This window comes from Engystomops pustulosus, chromosome 10 (assembly GCF_040894005.1).
Source record: "Engystomops pustulosus chromosome 10, aEngPut4.maternal, whole genome shotgun sequence".
Classification (NCBI taxonomy): Eukaryota; Metazoa; Chordata; class Amphibia; order Anura; family Leptodactylidae; genus Engystomops; species Engystomops pustulosus.
Genome location: NC_092420.1, coordinates 17,427,908 through 17,442,247, shown reverse-complemented (window position 1 = coordinate 17,442,247; position 14,340 = coordinate 17,427,908). Strand labels below are relative to the sequence as shown.

General features: G+C 42.5%; 1 protein-coding gene across 1 annotated transcript in view; it reads right to left on the bottom strand.

Annotated features, from left to right (window-relative positions):
• Positions 1-14,340, bottom strand: part of ADAMTS9 (ADAM metallopeptidase with thrombospondin type 1 motif 9) — a 167,702-nt gene that overhangs the window by 104,675 nt on the left and 48,687 nt on the right. Inside the window, exons 10-14 of the mRNA XM_072128981.1 lie at positions 12,518-12,659; positions 10,528-10,635; positions 6,163-6,308; positions 4,925-5,106; positions 4,707-4,843 (exon numbers count right to left, since the gene is read on the bottom strand). Coding sequence (XP_071985082.1) covers positions 4,707-4,843; positions 4,925-5,106; positions 6,163-6,308; positions 10,528-10,635; positions 12,518-12,659 — 715 coding nt within the window. The remainder of the gene's footprint in view (positions 1-4,706; positions 4,844-4,924; positions 5,107-6,162; positions 6,309-10,527; positions 10,636-12,517; positions 12,660-14,340) is intronic.

Below are 14,340 nucleotides of genomic sequence, written 5' to 3'. Positions count from 1 at the left end.
GCCCCGCTTAGTGGCAACTTGCTTCGGCCAGGTTAGTGTACAGCTTCTCAGTCTACACAGGTTACACACACAGCACAGGTATGGACAGGGCATTGGTTCCCATGGGTACGGCCAACGTGGGTAATGTGTATTTGGGGGCTGTATGGGAATTGCTTCAAGGTTTTAAGAGGTTATTAACGTTGGTTGAGTCTTCGCTGGGGTCACAGTTGGGTAGCCTGGTGGGGGCTTGGAGGGAGAGCCGGCGGCCGGTGGTGTAGCGTCCGTTGAGTTGACGTAGGTGGAGCAAATCTTAATCGCACCTCGAGGATCGCGACGGGACAGGTAAGTAAATGAGCCCCATTATTTCTAAACTTGTAAATGTAAATCTTGTGCCGGATCAGAAGGTGAATCTTATCTCTATATACTTCTATCGATCATCAGAGGGGTATGACATAAGTACATAAAAAATAAGTCACTAAGTAATACACGGCAGAAACTTGCTCTTTCATCATGACTAACCATTATTTTTGTTTGGTTATGAATTTTTTCATATTCAGGGAGATCACATCGATACCTCCCCATTCTTTGGACATGTCTTGAGACGTTAGAGCTACATTGATGATGTGTTCCTCTTCTGGACAGGTGATGAGATATCACTTGTATTTTAATACAATTGATGCCACCATAAAATTCAAGATGGTAAAATCTTTCAGTGAATTACAGTTCTTGGTCACATTGAAAGGCAATCATTTTGAAACTGATATTTTTGTTAAAAGTACAGATCACAATAATCTTCTCAAATTTGATAGTTATCACACCAGAGCAATGATAAAATCCCTACCCTACAGCCAATACAGTCAGGAGTCAAAATAATTACCAGTAATTCATCCAAAGTTGAACAAAGTGACATGTGTACTCAATTTTTGAATAGAGGTTATCCTGAGAGGGTGGTGGAACTCAGTAAGCATAAGGCTGTACCAGTCTGTTGACCCCAAAAACACCTAAGAAATCATTGACATTGATCCCTCTCATTTCCACTCATATTGATAGGAGTGATGCTAAAGCTGCAATTATCAGGAAGCATGCGTTGAAACTCAATTGTGGTGGTACCCCCATAACGAGGGTTTATCGGGTGTCGAGAAAAGGCAGCTTCCCTTGATGCAGCTGTGTCAATTCTAGACACATGGAAAAAGGTCCACAATTTGAGCCTAATCGTAAAACATATGACATTACATAATATCAGACGTCTAATAGTAATCATGTTATTTATTTGTTGAGTTGTCCTTGTGGTCTTCTCTATCTCTACAATTAAAAGGAAAAAAATTTCATGCGCAACTGTAAAGTACAGCCTGCCAGCTCCTGTAGTATATAGCCTGACAGCCCCTCTAGTATATAGCCAGCCAGCCCTTGTAGTATACAGCCAGCCCTTGTAGTATGTAGCCTGCCAGCCCCTGTTGTATATAGCCTGCCAACCCCTGTAGTATATAGACTTCCACCCCTCTGTAGTATATAGCCTGCCTTCCCCTGTAGTATATAGACAACCACCTGTAGTATATAGACAGCCCCATATAGTATATAGCCAGCCAGCCCCCCTGTAGTATATAGCCAGCCAGCCCACTGTAGTATATAGCCAGCCCCTGTAGTATATAGCAAGCAAGCCTCCTGTAGTATATAGCCAGCTAGTCCCCCTGTAGTATATAGCCAGCCCCTGTAGTATACAGTCTGCCAGCCCCCTGTAGTATATAGCCAGCCAGCCTCTGTAGTATATAGCCACCCAGCCCCTGTAGTATACAGCCTGCCAGCCCCCTGTAGTATATAGCCAGCTAGGCCCTGTAGTATATAGCCAGCCAGCCCCTGTAGTATATAGCCTGCCAGCCCCCTGTAGTATATAGCCTGCCAGCCTATGTAATATATAGCCAGCCCTGTAGTATATAGCCTGCCAGCCCCCTGTAGTATATAGCCTGCCAGCCTATGTAATATATAGCCAGCCAGCCACTGTATTATAAAGCCTGCAAGCCCCTGCAGTATGTAGCCTGCCAGCCCCTATAATGTATAGCCTGCCAGCCCCCTGTAGTATGTAGCCTGCCAGCCCCTATAATGTATAGCCTGCCAGCCCCCTGTAGTATAAAGCCTGTCAGCCCCCTGTAGTTTACAGACAGCCAGACCCCTGTGGTATACAGCCAACCAGCCCCCTGTAGTATAGAGCCAGCCCCCCCTGTAGTATACAGCCTGTCAGCCCCCCTGAAGTATACAGCCAGCCCCCTGTAGTATAAAGCCTGCCAGCCCCCTGTAGTTTACATCCAGCCCCCTGTAGTATAAAGCCAGCCAGCCCCCTGTAGTATACAGCCAGCCAGCCCCCTTTAGTATATAGCCTGCCAGCCCCTATAGTGTATAGTGTGCCAGCCCCCTGTAGTATGTCGCCTGCCACCCCTGTAGTATATAGCCTGCCAGACCCCTGTAGTATGTAGCCTGCCAGCCCCCTGTAGTATGTAGCCTGCCAGCCCCTGTAGTATATAGCCTGCCACCCCTGTAGAATATAGCCTGCAAATCCCGGTAGTATATAGCCAGCCTGCCCAGCGATGCTTGCACACATAGTATAACGTCAGCGTGTGGCTGACGTCACGATCCCTGTGACCATCAGCGTGAGGCAGATGCCGGAGCATCGCTGTGTAGAAGAGGATCTGCCGAGGGGCCATCGGAAGGTGAGTACACTGTTTGTTTTTTGTCTTAACTCGAGTATAAGCCGAGCTGAGGTTTTTCAGCACGTTTTTTTACTCGAGTATATACGGTACGTCTTTTTTAAGAATTGATGGAGTTTTCTGAATATATTCATGAAATTACTGTCAAACTCGTGGATACCGGCTACCCTCTGTCTCATTATGGTTTTACATTAAGATTGAGAAACTGATATATTTTTTTGTTTTGTTATAATAATTTTGTGTTCGGACCACATCCATAGATTTTATTTTGTTGTCTTTACACTATTGTCCATGACATCTGTGATGCTATACTGGCTACACTGAATGATCATTTGGGTCGGCTGGCCATTAGAACATATGGTAGTCTTACTTATTACGACTCCCTTAAAATGTTACAATTTTCCCTTTTTTAAGTGTTCTAGTGCGGGAATCTGCTATATTCCTTATAAGATATGAGGCAGTCTTTATCCACATAGTGTGTTGCCACCTTTTTTAACACCACGCACATTGACCAATATTATTAAGGTAGTTATATTTCTCTCTAAGCCTTGTCATATGCTCCGTTCCTTATTTTTTACATTTTTTCAAAGTCATTGGTTTGATTGCGTTCTTCAATTTTAATGAGGACATTTTTCCCCATAGGCTATAATGGAGTCAGTCTGCGCATGCGCAGCATACACTTCTGTGTGTTCCACTTACGTCTGGTCTGAAAACTACATGAGAGTTGCTTATTTAACATGTTAGAGACGCAGAGGAGAACATCCTACATTCATTTAAAAGTAGTTTTTCACTTGCACTTCATTCTATTGGACAGTTGGTGCTTTTTAATTCTATGTATGGCACTATTGTACTTCACCATTATGGATGGTTAGGTGGATAGAAGGACATTACATATTATTACATATATATATATACAAGAATATTATACATATTACAGATTTAGCACTTTTACTAAGATATCATCATCTTGACAAAGGCTCTATAGCACTTTGAACTTGAATTAGGGCGGAGCCTGTGATGTCATGTGATGTCATCTCCATTTTGTATAAAAACTTGCTTGTAATCACCAAGATTCAGCTTGGGAAAGGCTCACTGTATTGAGCAGAAACGTTGCTCTTCAATATGGAATAAGTCCATTACCACATTTTGAAACTATTTTTTCGTTGGTGTGATGCTTTTTTCTGGATATTGTTGTCTATGGAGGACTTGATGTCTGGTCTTGAATAGAGTGCACCCTGTGTTTAGTAAAACAGCCATATATCATATTTTAAGCTGTGATGCTTGAACTTTCTATTCTATCTATATCTATCTATCTATCCATCTCTTATCTGGCTATCCATCTCACCATTAGCTCTATATCTAATTCATATTTACTGTCTATCTCACTCTATGGAGGAGATTTAGCATTAAGTTTCTGAGATAAAACAGTTCTAGTTGCCCATGAAAACCAATCAGAGCTTAGCTTTCATTTTATAAATAGCTGTGGGAAAATGAAAGCTGAGCTCTGATTGGTTTTCATGGGCAACTAGAACAGTTTTACCTCAGAAACTTGATGATAAATCTCCCCCTATCTATCTATCTATCTATCTATCTATCTATCCATCCATCCTATCTACCTACCTACCGACCTATCATGAGGGAAATTATCATCAAGTTTCTGAGGTAAAACTGTTCTAGTTGCCCATGAAAACCAATCAGAGCTCAGCTTTCGTTTTATAAATAGCTGTGGGAAAATAAAAGCTGAGCTCTGATTGGTTTTCATGGGCAACTAGAACTGTTTTACCTCAGAAACTTGATGATAAATCTCCCCCTATATTTGTATCTTCTTTCCATCCTATCTACCTACCTAATGACCTATCATGAGGCTGTAATTGTATATAATACAATGGCCGAAAAGAAGGTAGAAGTAAAGCTCTAGAGTAGTAATATCTCTCTTTCTATGTGCATTTGTTCTTTTTCTGAATGATTAAGTACAGGCCAATAAAACTGAAAATCCTCCCTGCACAAATCAAGCGAATAAGTATTTACCCGACACAGTCCTTGCACGCAGATATCATTTGTGTCCGGTCCGCACGACGTTCCATCGACGACCCTGTCCCTGAGCTGATAATAGGCCGTGCTTCCCGCCACACGGCAGAATAGTTTGCAGCGGTCCTTCATCAGAACTGCGGACAGATAGAAATGCTTTGTCAATAACTTTTAGATTCAGCGGAAAGAGAGGAAAGACACAACTTGGCGGCACTTACTTCCGCTGTATTTAGGCACCCAGCGCACGTTCGGAGGTAGGCCATTGATATTGAAATGTTTCCCGTCAAAATCAGAACACTGCTCCTCTCGGAAATCCTTCTTCTGCTTGAAGCAGGGCTCAGTATTGCAAGACTTGAATTTCATCCTGCGTCCCACGCAGTATTTACCGCCATTCTTTGGTCTGCAGAAACAGCCAAAGATAAAAGTCAAGAACTAGCCAAAAAAAACAGGGCATATAGGCACCACATGCACAGAACTGATGTTCTAGAAGACTTAATGTGACCATGCACCTCTAGCTTAATCACACAACTCAGTCCTTGCACGTCTTTTATGTACTCTGCTTACATTTTGCCTCTGCTTTAAATAGACTCTATCTTGCTTTTGTACCATTTTCACTGTATTGTCTCTACATTGCTATCAATCCCATGATGCTTCAGCAAACCATCTCATGAACTTCCAGAGACAATACCATCTGTGCCAGCTGGATATACACTGTAGTTATCTTCTCCATCTATATAGTCGGTGGATACGTTTTTAGTCAGGAGGGATGAGCTCCGTATCAATAACTGTGTTATAAACAAATACTAATGTTTGTGGTGACATAGCTCTCCACAGCCTCTAGTATAGAAAGTGAATTAACAAAGGAACATCTCATTTTGATTTTTACATGTCCCCTGCTGTTTTCTTTTTACTCTTTTTTGTGTGCTGTCAATCCCATAATGCTTCAGCACAACCATCACATGACCTTTCATAGACAGAAACATATCTGCCATCTGTGGGTATCCTTCCTATCCATATCCTCTATACCATAAGTATACAGTCAGGGAGGCTGACCTGTGAGCTCCTGATGTATAACTGTGTGGCACGAACCTTTCTAAGTACTGACTCGTGCAGTGGCTGACATATAGGTCTCCAGAGATTCTAGTATGGAAAGTGGAAGATTCACACTGCTGCTAAACAACTATTCCAATGTGATACATAAAGATTAGAAATAGAACCTGTGAGACACATGGAATTGCCCCCTTTAAATAGGTACCATGCAATACCCCATTTGCCCTGTAGTGGCCTCAGTGGGAAGAATAAGCCCTGCCTCTTCCTGGAAGCTTTCCACATAAAGCAGTGTATTCAAACTATCCAAGTGTTATCAAAGGATATTTGGCTTTAGATAATGGCTGGCCCTTCCAAACTTGGTGGATTTGGGATTTTTGGAGCAATGAGACAATAGTGAAATTCTTACTCAGGTCTGTCGCATTCTCGAATGGCGGTCTTAATCCCACCGCTACATGATCGAGAACAAGCACCAAATGGTTTCCAGGGTCCCCAGGATCCATCCACAATGGAAGCAGCGCTTTCTTTCGGGATACAAACGCCGTACTTGCAGTACTGTGATGATAAGAAACATAGGGTTAATGTCAATGCATGAAACTTAATACCACGAATCAATAGGTGACATACCAGACCAGCTTATGGTGGAACTCTACTAGACGAGATCAGGTTAACGAGTGTGAGTACAATGATCTCAGAAATACAGTACAGGCGGTCCCCTACTTAAGAACACCTGACTTACAGACGACCCCTAGTTACAAACGGACCTCTGGATGTTAGTAATTTCCTGTACTTTAGCCTTAGGCTACAATAATCAGCTGTAACAGTTATCAGAGGCGTCTGCAATGAAGCTTTATTGTTAATCCTGGTTCTTATGACAACTCAACATTTTTAAAATCCAGTTGTCACAGAGACCAAAAAAATTCTGGCTGGGGTTACAATGATAAAATATACAGTTCCGACTTACATACAAACTCAACTTAAGAACAAACCTACAGACCCTATCTTGTATGTAACCCGGGGACCGCCTGTATATTGAAGTTAACATAATCTCTGGGTCTCTGATGGACCCTCGCTCCGCGACAATAAAAGGGGATCTAACAGCTCCCATGTCACCCTACAAGTGAATACAACATTGTGTAGGGTATTTTATAAGCTTTCCAGTTATATCCTATTTGTTTCTGAACAATGTTTTATTTTTGAGAAAATTCATCACTTTGTAAATTTGGTTCTCGGTGCCCTGGGGGTGTGGTCATATCTGATGGTGCACCTGTGTACATTTTATTTCTGTAGAAGGTGTCAATCATTGGGTAAAGAGGTTGTAGTTTATAGTAGTGGGCAACATAATAAGAGGAAAACAGATGGACCAGCTGTATGGTTCCGCCATCAAGCTTATTTGCATAAATGTGCACCCCTACGGTGACCAAAGACTTGACCAATGGCTGGTGCATGAATGGGGTTAAAGTTTCAGGATTTACAAAAGACATTACTAATACTACTATATTGATAAATGCAGCTCAAAGTGTGCACTTTACTACTCTGTGGGGCAGGGAGGGGGTATCACTCTGTGTTAAAGGGAACCTGTCATATTTTTCACAAATGCAGCTAGTGGCAGGTTTCCATAGAGCCCTAGTAACTAACTAACTAACTAACTAACTTCTTTTAGCTAAAAATAGTTTCCCTCAGATCCCCATATAATCAACTTTATCATTTTACCTGGTATCAAGGGATATCCATAGTGAGTGAGTTGAGGTGGGCGTGGCCTCCTCAGGCTGACATCATCACAGGTCCTTTAGCCTCCTCGGGCTGAATCCAGTAGCTCATCCCTTTCTCAGCATTCATCAATAATGTCACCCTGGTCACATGACATCATTGCAGGTCCTTTAGCCTGCTAACATTAGCAAACTGTACCCTATACATATATATCTGATCAATGAAATCACAGCAGCCTGCATGAACTTCTACTCTTCTCTAAGCCTCCAAGCAAGCATGCTGTGATTTCACACATGGGGTACAGTTTGCTAATGTTAAGGGGCTAAAGGACCTGTGATGTTGTCAGCCGGAGGATGCCATGCACCCGGACATATGATTGCGTGGGGGCTCTACTGGAGACATTTCATTGGGTGGGGGAGCACTGCTGGGGACGTTTCATTTGGGGGACTCTGCTGTGGACATTTCAGTGAAAAGCCCAAAGACAAGGGGACATTATGAAATTGCTTTATCAAGACATTTAAAGAGGTCTACAGAAAAAGGGGCACTATAGAGGGGGGATGCAGGAAATGGGACATTATATGGGTTGGGGTTAGATATGGAGTATTTGTGGGGCACACTATTTTTGTTTTTTCCAATGACTGTAGTAAGAGGGTTACCCGGCCCTGGTCCCTGGAAAAAAAATTTAGGTGCAGCCGGTCTCCAGATACAAATAGGTTGGGGAACACTGCGCTAGAGAATAGAGGTAAGTTTTACCTCTCTATTGGGCCAATAGTGAAAACAAAGTTTTGCTCAAGATGAACAACCCCTTTAATAATAACAAGGGGCGAGGAGAACTATAATTTGTTGCTCAGGAGCCAAAGAACAGAACGTTATATAGCAGGAAATACCCTTAAATTATAATGGTACAGCAACAAAGAATATTTTCTCAGGATTTAATAAACTTGACTCGTCATGAATGAATCAAGAATTTTTCTCTTTATGAAACTTTATCTCTTCTGACCTTACTCGGTTTCCCGTACTTGAATTTTTCTTAACCCAAGCCTCTTGCACCTGAGGGTCAATTTCTAACAATGGCCGTAACTTAATCCCGTCTCACACAGGACATAGATGGAATTTCTATTCCACCTGGAGAATGAAAATTCCTCCCTTATCAACAAGTGCTATTTCAGATTTTATACCAATAATTACACGGAGGACAGGCTTTCTGCTCATGATTGCCCAATTGTGGCGGCCTCTACGCTGAGAAGCCTCCAACACAGGGAGTTTTCTAGACTAATCCAGGAAAAGCCCAGACACATTGGAGAGATCATTTTGTCTCATGTCTGTAAATATTTCCTCCTCTTACTATATTTTATATAAATGATCACTCTAACGCCAATACAAGCAGTCCCCAGGTAGGTTCTTTAGGTTTGTTCTTAAGTTAAATTTGTACGGTATGTAAGTCAAATGTGGTATATTTTAAAACTGTAGCACCAGCAAAAACTTTTTTCTCGAATTTCCAAATTTTGTGCTGTCATGGGAACAAGCACATGCAAACTTTAGCCCCATTGCTTCAGATCTTAGCTATTCCTTACAGTCCCATAGATAAGAGGTACATGGTTCAATATTCCAACACTCCAGTACTTATAGCTTTTGGCTCTGGGCCTAGCCAGCAGAACCAGGGGGAGCGTGGGTCGCACTTCAGCCAATGAGTGGCCTCTGCAGACCAGGGGATGTCACTTCCTTTGTTGAACAGAAGGACGTCCCTGTGTCTGAGGAGGTCACTCATTGGCTAAATGAATGCCAGAATGCAGTTCCAAAAACTGGATGTGCTGGAGTTACTGGAGTGTACCATATACACATGGCAAAGTCATATCACAGATACAGCTGCTAAATAGAAAGGCTCCTGCCACACAGTTATAAGGTATAAGATAGTGACATTGCAGCCTCTTTTATTGTATAATTTGATCTCTTATAATATTTAGGAAGATATAGAACAATGGGTGATCACACTATCCTCCCAGCACGCTGAAAAAATATGGTCTTTAGCTGCCCATGTGCTGCTGTGCTGAGGCATCATGAAATTGATAACGGAAAACACAGAAAGAAGGAAGCTGCACATAAAATGATGTCTGATCAGAGCAGTCAGGAGGCTGTACTGCGGTGGAAATAGTATCTCTAAGTCCCCTTTCACACACACGTATATATATAAGTCCGGCAGCTGGCATACGGCCGCCATAGAAGTGCATAGTGGACGTCACGGTATGTTAAGCACACACGTGTGTCACCGTACCGTGCTGTCGCCGGAAAAAGGAGGCATGCTCTATCGTTTGCTGTATGTACGGCCCAACTGCACAGCTTCATATGGAGAGGGGAGGGGTGAAGAGCACTCCCCCCTCCACCTTTAAAGACGAATGTCTGGTATGCCCTGGTCCTGGCCCAGGTGTAGCATATATGTGTGTGAAAGGGCCTAACACTCTCCACAAGGGTGCAGAGATGGTAAAATCATTGCCGGAGTGCTTCCATAATCATGACTCCCAACAATAGTTACCGAGTCCGGTATAAGAAATCCCCCCCTTTAAGACTCACAGGAAGGAGTGTAGCATGACACTATGGAATTGGTGGTTACCCTATCATTAGGAAAAGGATAAACAGTATCCGGTTATGCCCTTTATACAATGATTAGGAAGGGGAGGATGAACCCAGGAAATGACATTATTCTTGCCCATTACGGGCCGCGGTCCAGGTTGTTGACATCAACCCTCAATCATTGTCTCCATTTCTAATGTTATCTATTTAATTGTGGTCGGAGTCATTTTAACGCATAACAGCGGGGACGTTTCACCACAATGAACCTCGGAGCTGGTTCCCGAGGTCTGCGATTGGGGGGCAGCGAAGTGGAACTGTGGGAAAAGGGAAAGGGACATGGGAATTCACAGGCTCTTTGTGTCTGATTTTTTACAGCTTCCTGTATGACATCACCATCTCCATGATGGCTCTTTCATGGTGGGACATATACAAGACCATGCGCCGTCATAACAAAGACCAGTCATTCAAATAATAAAGAAAATAGAAAAGTTTTCACCTTTCCGGGTTCACATTCGGTCCCGTCCGCCCACGGGGTGTGCTGAGTCCGGCAGCCCTTGTGAGCCCCCTCCGTGTTAATGCACCACAGTCTCTGACATTGCATCTGCTACATGGGCACAAGTGCACACAGTCAATTCCCAGGCAGTTTAATGTATAACACGTAAATGTATCTATTCAGTGAAAATTGCCTACACGGCACTTTAATAAAACACTTTCTCAGGGCTCGGCTTCATTATTCAGAGAAAGGAGACCACTTTGTCCGGCTTTAATGACCCTCGTTCTACCCTCAAACAACCTATTTAAATATGGAACAAAGTTTACATTCACAAAGGGAAAGAGCCTAAAACCTGGGAATTTCACAGGAAAAGCGACTGATACATAAGCAACGCATGAGAATGAAGTAATCCCATGTCATAAGCCGCAAACTAGGCAAAATTATATAAATTAAGCAGTGTGTATTGACAGAGATGACTTGCAGGCAAGTTACTGGGAGTATAAAAACATGACTGATGTATATATGAGTTTAGGCCTTGTACATTATTTTACACCAGAGCTGCACTCACTATTCTGCTGCTGGTGCAGTCACTGTGTACATACATGACATTACTTATCCTGTACTGATCCTGAGTTACATCCGGTATTATACCCCAGAGCTGTACTCACTATTCTGCTGCTGGTGCAGTCACTGTGTACATACATGACATTACTTATCCTGTACTGATCCTGAGTTACATCCTGTATTATACTCCAGCACTGCAATCACTATTCTGCTGCTGGTGCAGTCACTGTGTACATACATGACATTACTTATCTTGTACTGATCCTGAGTTACATCCTGTATTATACTCCAGCACTGCAATCACTATTCTGCTGCTGGTGCAGTCACTGTGTACATACATGACATTACTTGTCCTGCACTAATCCTGAGTTACATCCTGTATTATACCCCAGAGCTGCACTCACTATTCTGCTTCTGGTGCAGTCACTGTGTACATACATGACATTACTTGTCCTGTACTGATCCTGAATTACATCCTGTATTATACTCCAGAGCTGCACTCACTATTCTGATGCTAGTGCAGTCACTGTGTACATACATGACAATGCTTATCCTGTACTGATCCTGAGTTACATCCTGTATTATACTCCAGCACTGCAATCACTATTCTGCTGCTGGTGCAGTCACTGTGTACATACATGACATTACTTATCCTATACTGATCCTGAGTTACATCCTGTATTATACTCCAGAGCTGCACTCACTATTCTGCTGCTGGTGCACTCACTCTGTACATACATGCCATTACTTATCCTGTACTGATCCTGATTTACATCCTGTATTATGCTCCAGAGCTGCACTCACTATTCTGCTGCTGGTGCAGTCACTGTGTACATACATGACATTACTTTTCCTGTACTGATCCTGAGTTACACCCTGTATTATACTCCAGAGCTGCACTCACTATTCTGCTGGTGCAGTCACTGTGTACATACATGACATTACTTATCCTGTACTGATTCTGAGTTACATCCTGCATTATACTCCAGCACTGCAATCACTATTCTGCTGCTGGTGCAGTCACTGTGTACATACATGACATTACTTATCCTGTACTAATCCTGAGTTACATCCTGTATTATACTCCAGCACTGCACTCACTATTCTGCTGGTGGAGTCATTCTGTACATACATGCCACTACTGATCCTGAGCAACAGTCACTATTCTGCTGGTGAACTCAATGTGTAAATAGATGAATGTTAGATGAGTAGAACTGTGTATTATATTCAAATTGTGGCTATTTGCAGTAACCGCTAGAGGGAGATCAGGAGCTAACTGCATACTTGTCATCCTTGAGCTTAATAATAAACCACTATGCAGTAAGCTTCTTAGCTCCCCCTAGTGGTGGCAAATATGTAAAACCCATCTATACAGTAGATGGTAACACAAAAACTGTAATATATATACTCAAAATATAAATTTACTAACCATTAATGGGCACATCTGCGATCCAGGCCCAAATATCAACTCACATTGCTTATTGACATTGTATATGACACCAGGCATTTGCTGAGGCAGGGAGTATGATCTGGATACAGGCTCATCCAGCAAGCATTCACCATATCCTGTACTGGAAGGGAAGGACACGGAATCAGCACTGGATACACATCTATCCCATAAGTCTGACTGTGTATTTTCAGAATCTCATATTCAATAACATCAAGTCACTGCTCTACGTCCTGCAGCAGATATTCCTTCACTTGATGTAGCCTTATCATTAGGACACATCATGTTCTGGCACTTTACTGCAGTATTGAAGACGTCTCTATGGCAGGTCTGGAGGAGCGATCTAACACGGAAAATTGCTCAGGCAGAGCTGACATGAATGGGAAAGACAACGGAAACTGTAGGGACTTTAGGATGTGGTGTTACTCCATATTGATTGAACTATACTGTACGGCTGTCAGTTCTATTATTTAGCACCAATCTGGCCAATGACAGACTCAGAGAGTCCTTCAAGAGGAATTTAGTATTGCTCCTGCAGCAAACATATTATTTACCCCTTAATATTTTATTATTTATTTATAATGATTTGTTTTTTGACACTTAAAGGAACACTCCAGGGAAATGGTATACACAGTGGTATAGCTGGTATATGGTCTGATGGGGGAGGCATAACAATGGTGTCACCCATATGTAGGTTTCACTTGTATAAATTTCACTCCTTTTGTAACCTGATTGTCAAAATGCTAATTTGGGATGTTGGTATATAGACATGACCTGATCTTGAGTTTCTGGAGATGAGCTAGGCACCGCAACTCCAGGCTAAAGTATCACTTTAAGGTATTAATTAAGAGGTAGAGGAGCCTTCTCTTTAGTGCCATCTTTAAGTTGCCACCTTGAAAATCAATGCTCAATCCATGAAGGACCCTCAAATCCTGACCTCTAAAAGGGGAATCTATCAGCTCCATAGAGATGAATGGAGCAGAACAGACATAGGTCTGCTCCAGTCATCTCAGGGAGGTACCTCGGACCCTGTCCGACTCCATGTTCTCGTAATCTGTGGGGGTCCCATCACTGGGACACCTACCGATTAGCAAATTAGGCCCTATCCTGTGAATAGGGCCTAACTTGTTTAGTGGTAAAATCCCTTTTCCTTCACTGACCTATAGGTGGCATTAGAGAGACAGTTTGCTTCCACTGGGAAGAAAGCTAATTTGCATATTTTTGTTACCAGGAAGAAATATCACAGGGTAAACGAACAGATTCACCAAAACTGAAGAATAACTACAAATTGGTTTATGACTTTTTTTAAGACCGTTCGTAGATCACTTCAACTAAGTTTTATCTGTTTTAGGCCCAGAATTTTTGTTGTACACCTCTGACCCTGTGCTAAAGTAATTTAATTATGTACATAATATAGTATGACTAGACCTAGTCTTAAGTATGTGCCCCTCCTCGGAGATGCCCGTCGTATATATATACGACGTAGCCTGGTAGTGTTTAATCTCAGTCATACTGTGTCATTGTGGCCGGGGAAAGCGTTGATGCGTCCCCGGGATTTTGCAGAGGAGGCCTTGTTTCCTCTCCCCATCCAGGTATCCCCTCACACTGTCATACCAGGACAAAATGTCCAATTAGAAAATCCTAGGCCAGCATGAGACCACCGGTTGCTTTGGTTACACAGTCTCTACGGACAAGGAATGCTCAGCGAGGGTTGCCAGCAGACGGAGATTACTCCTTTTTTTTTATTACGGCATTGAATGTCTGTAATAATTTATTACTTCACGAAGAAACCGTCTTCACGCATC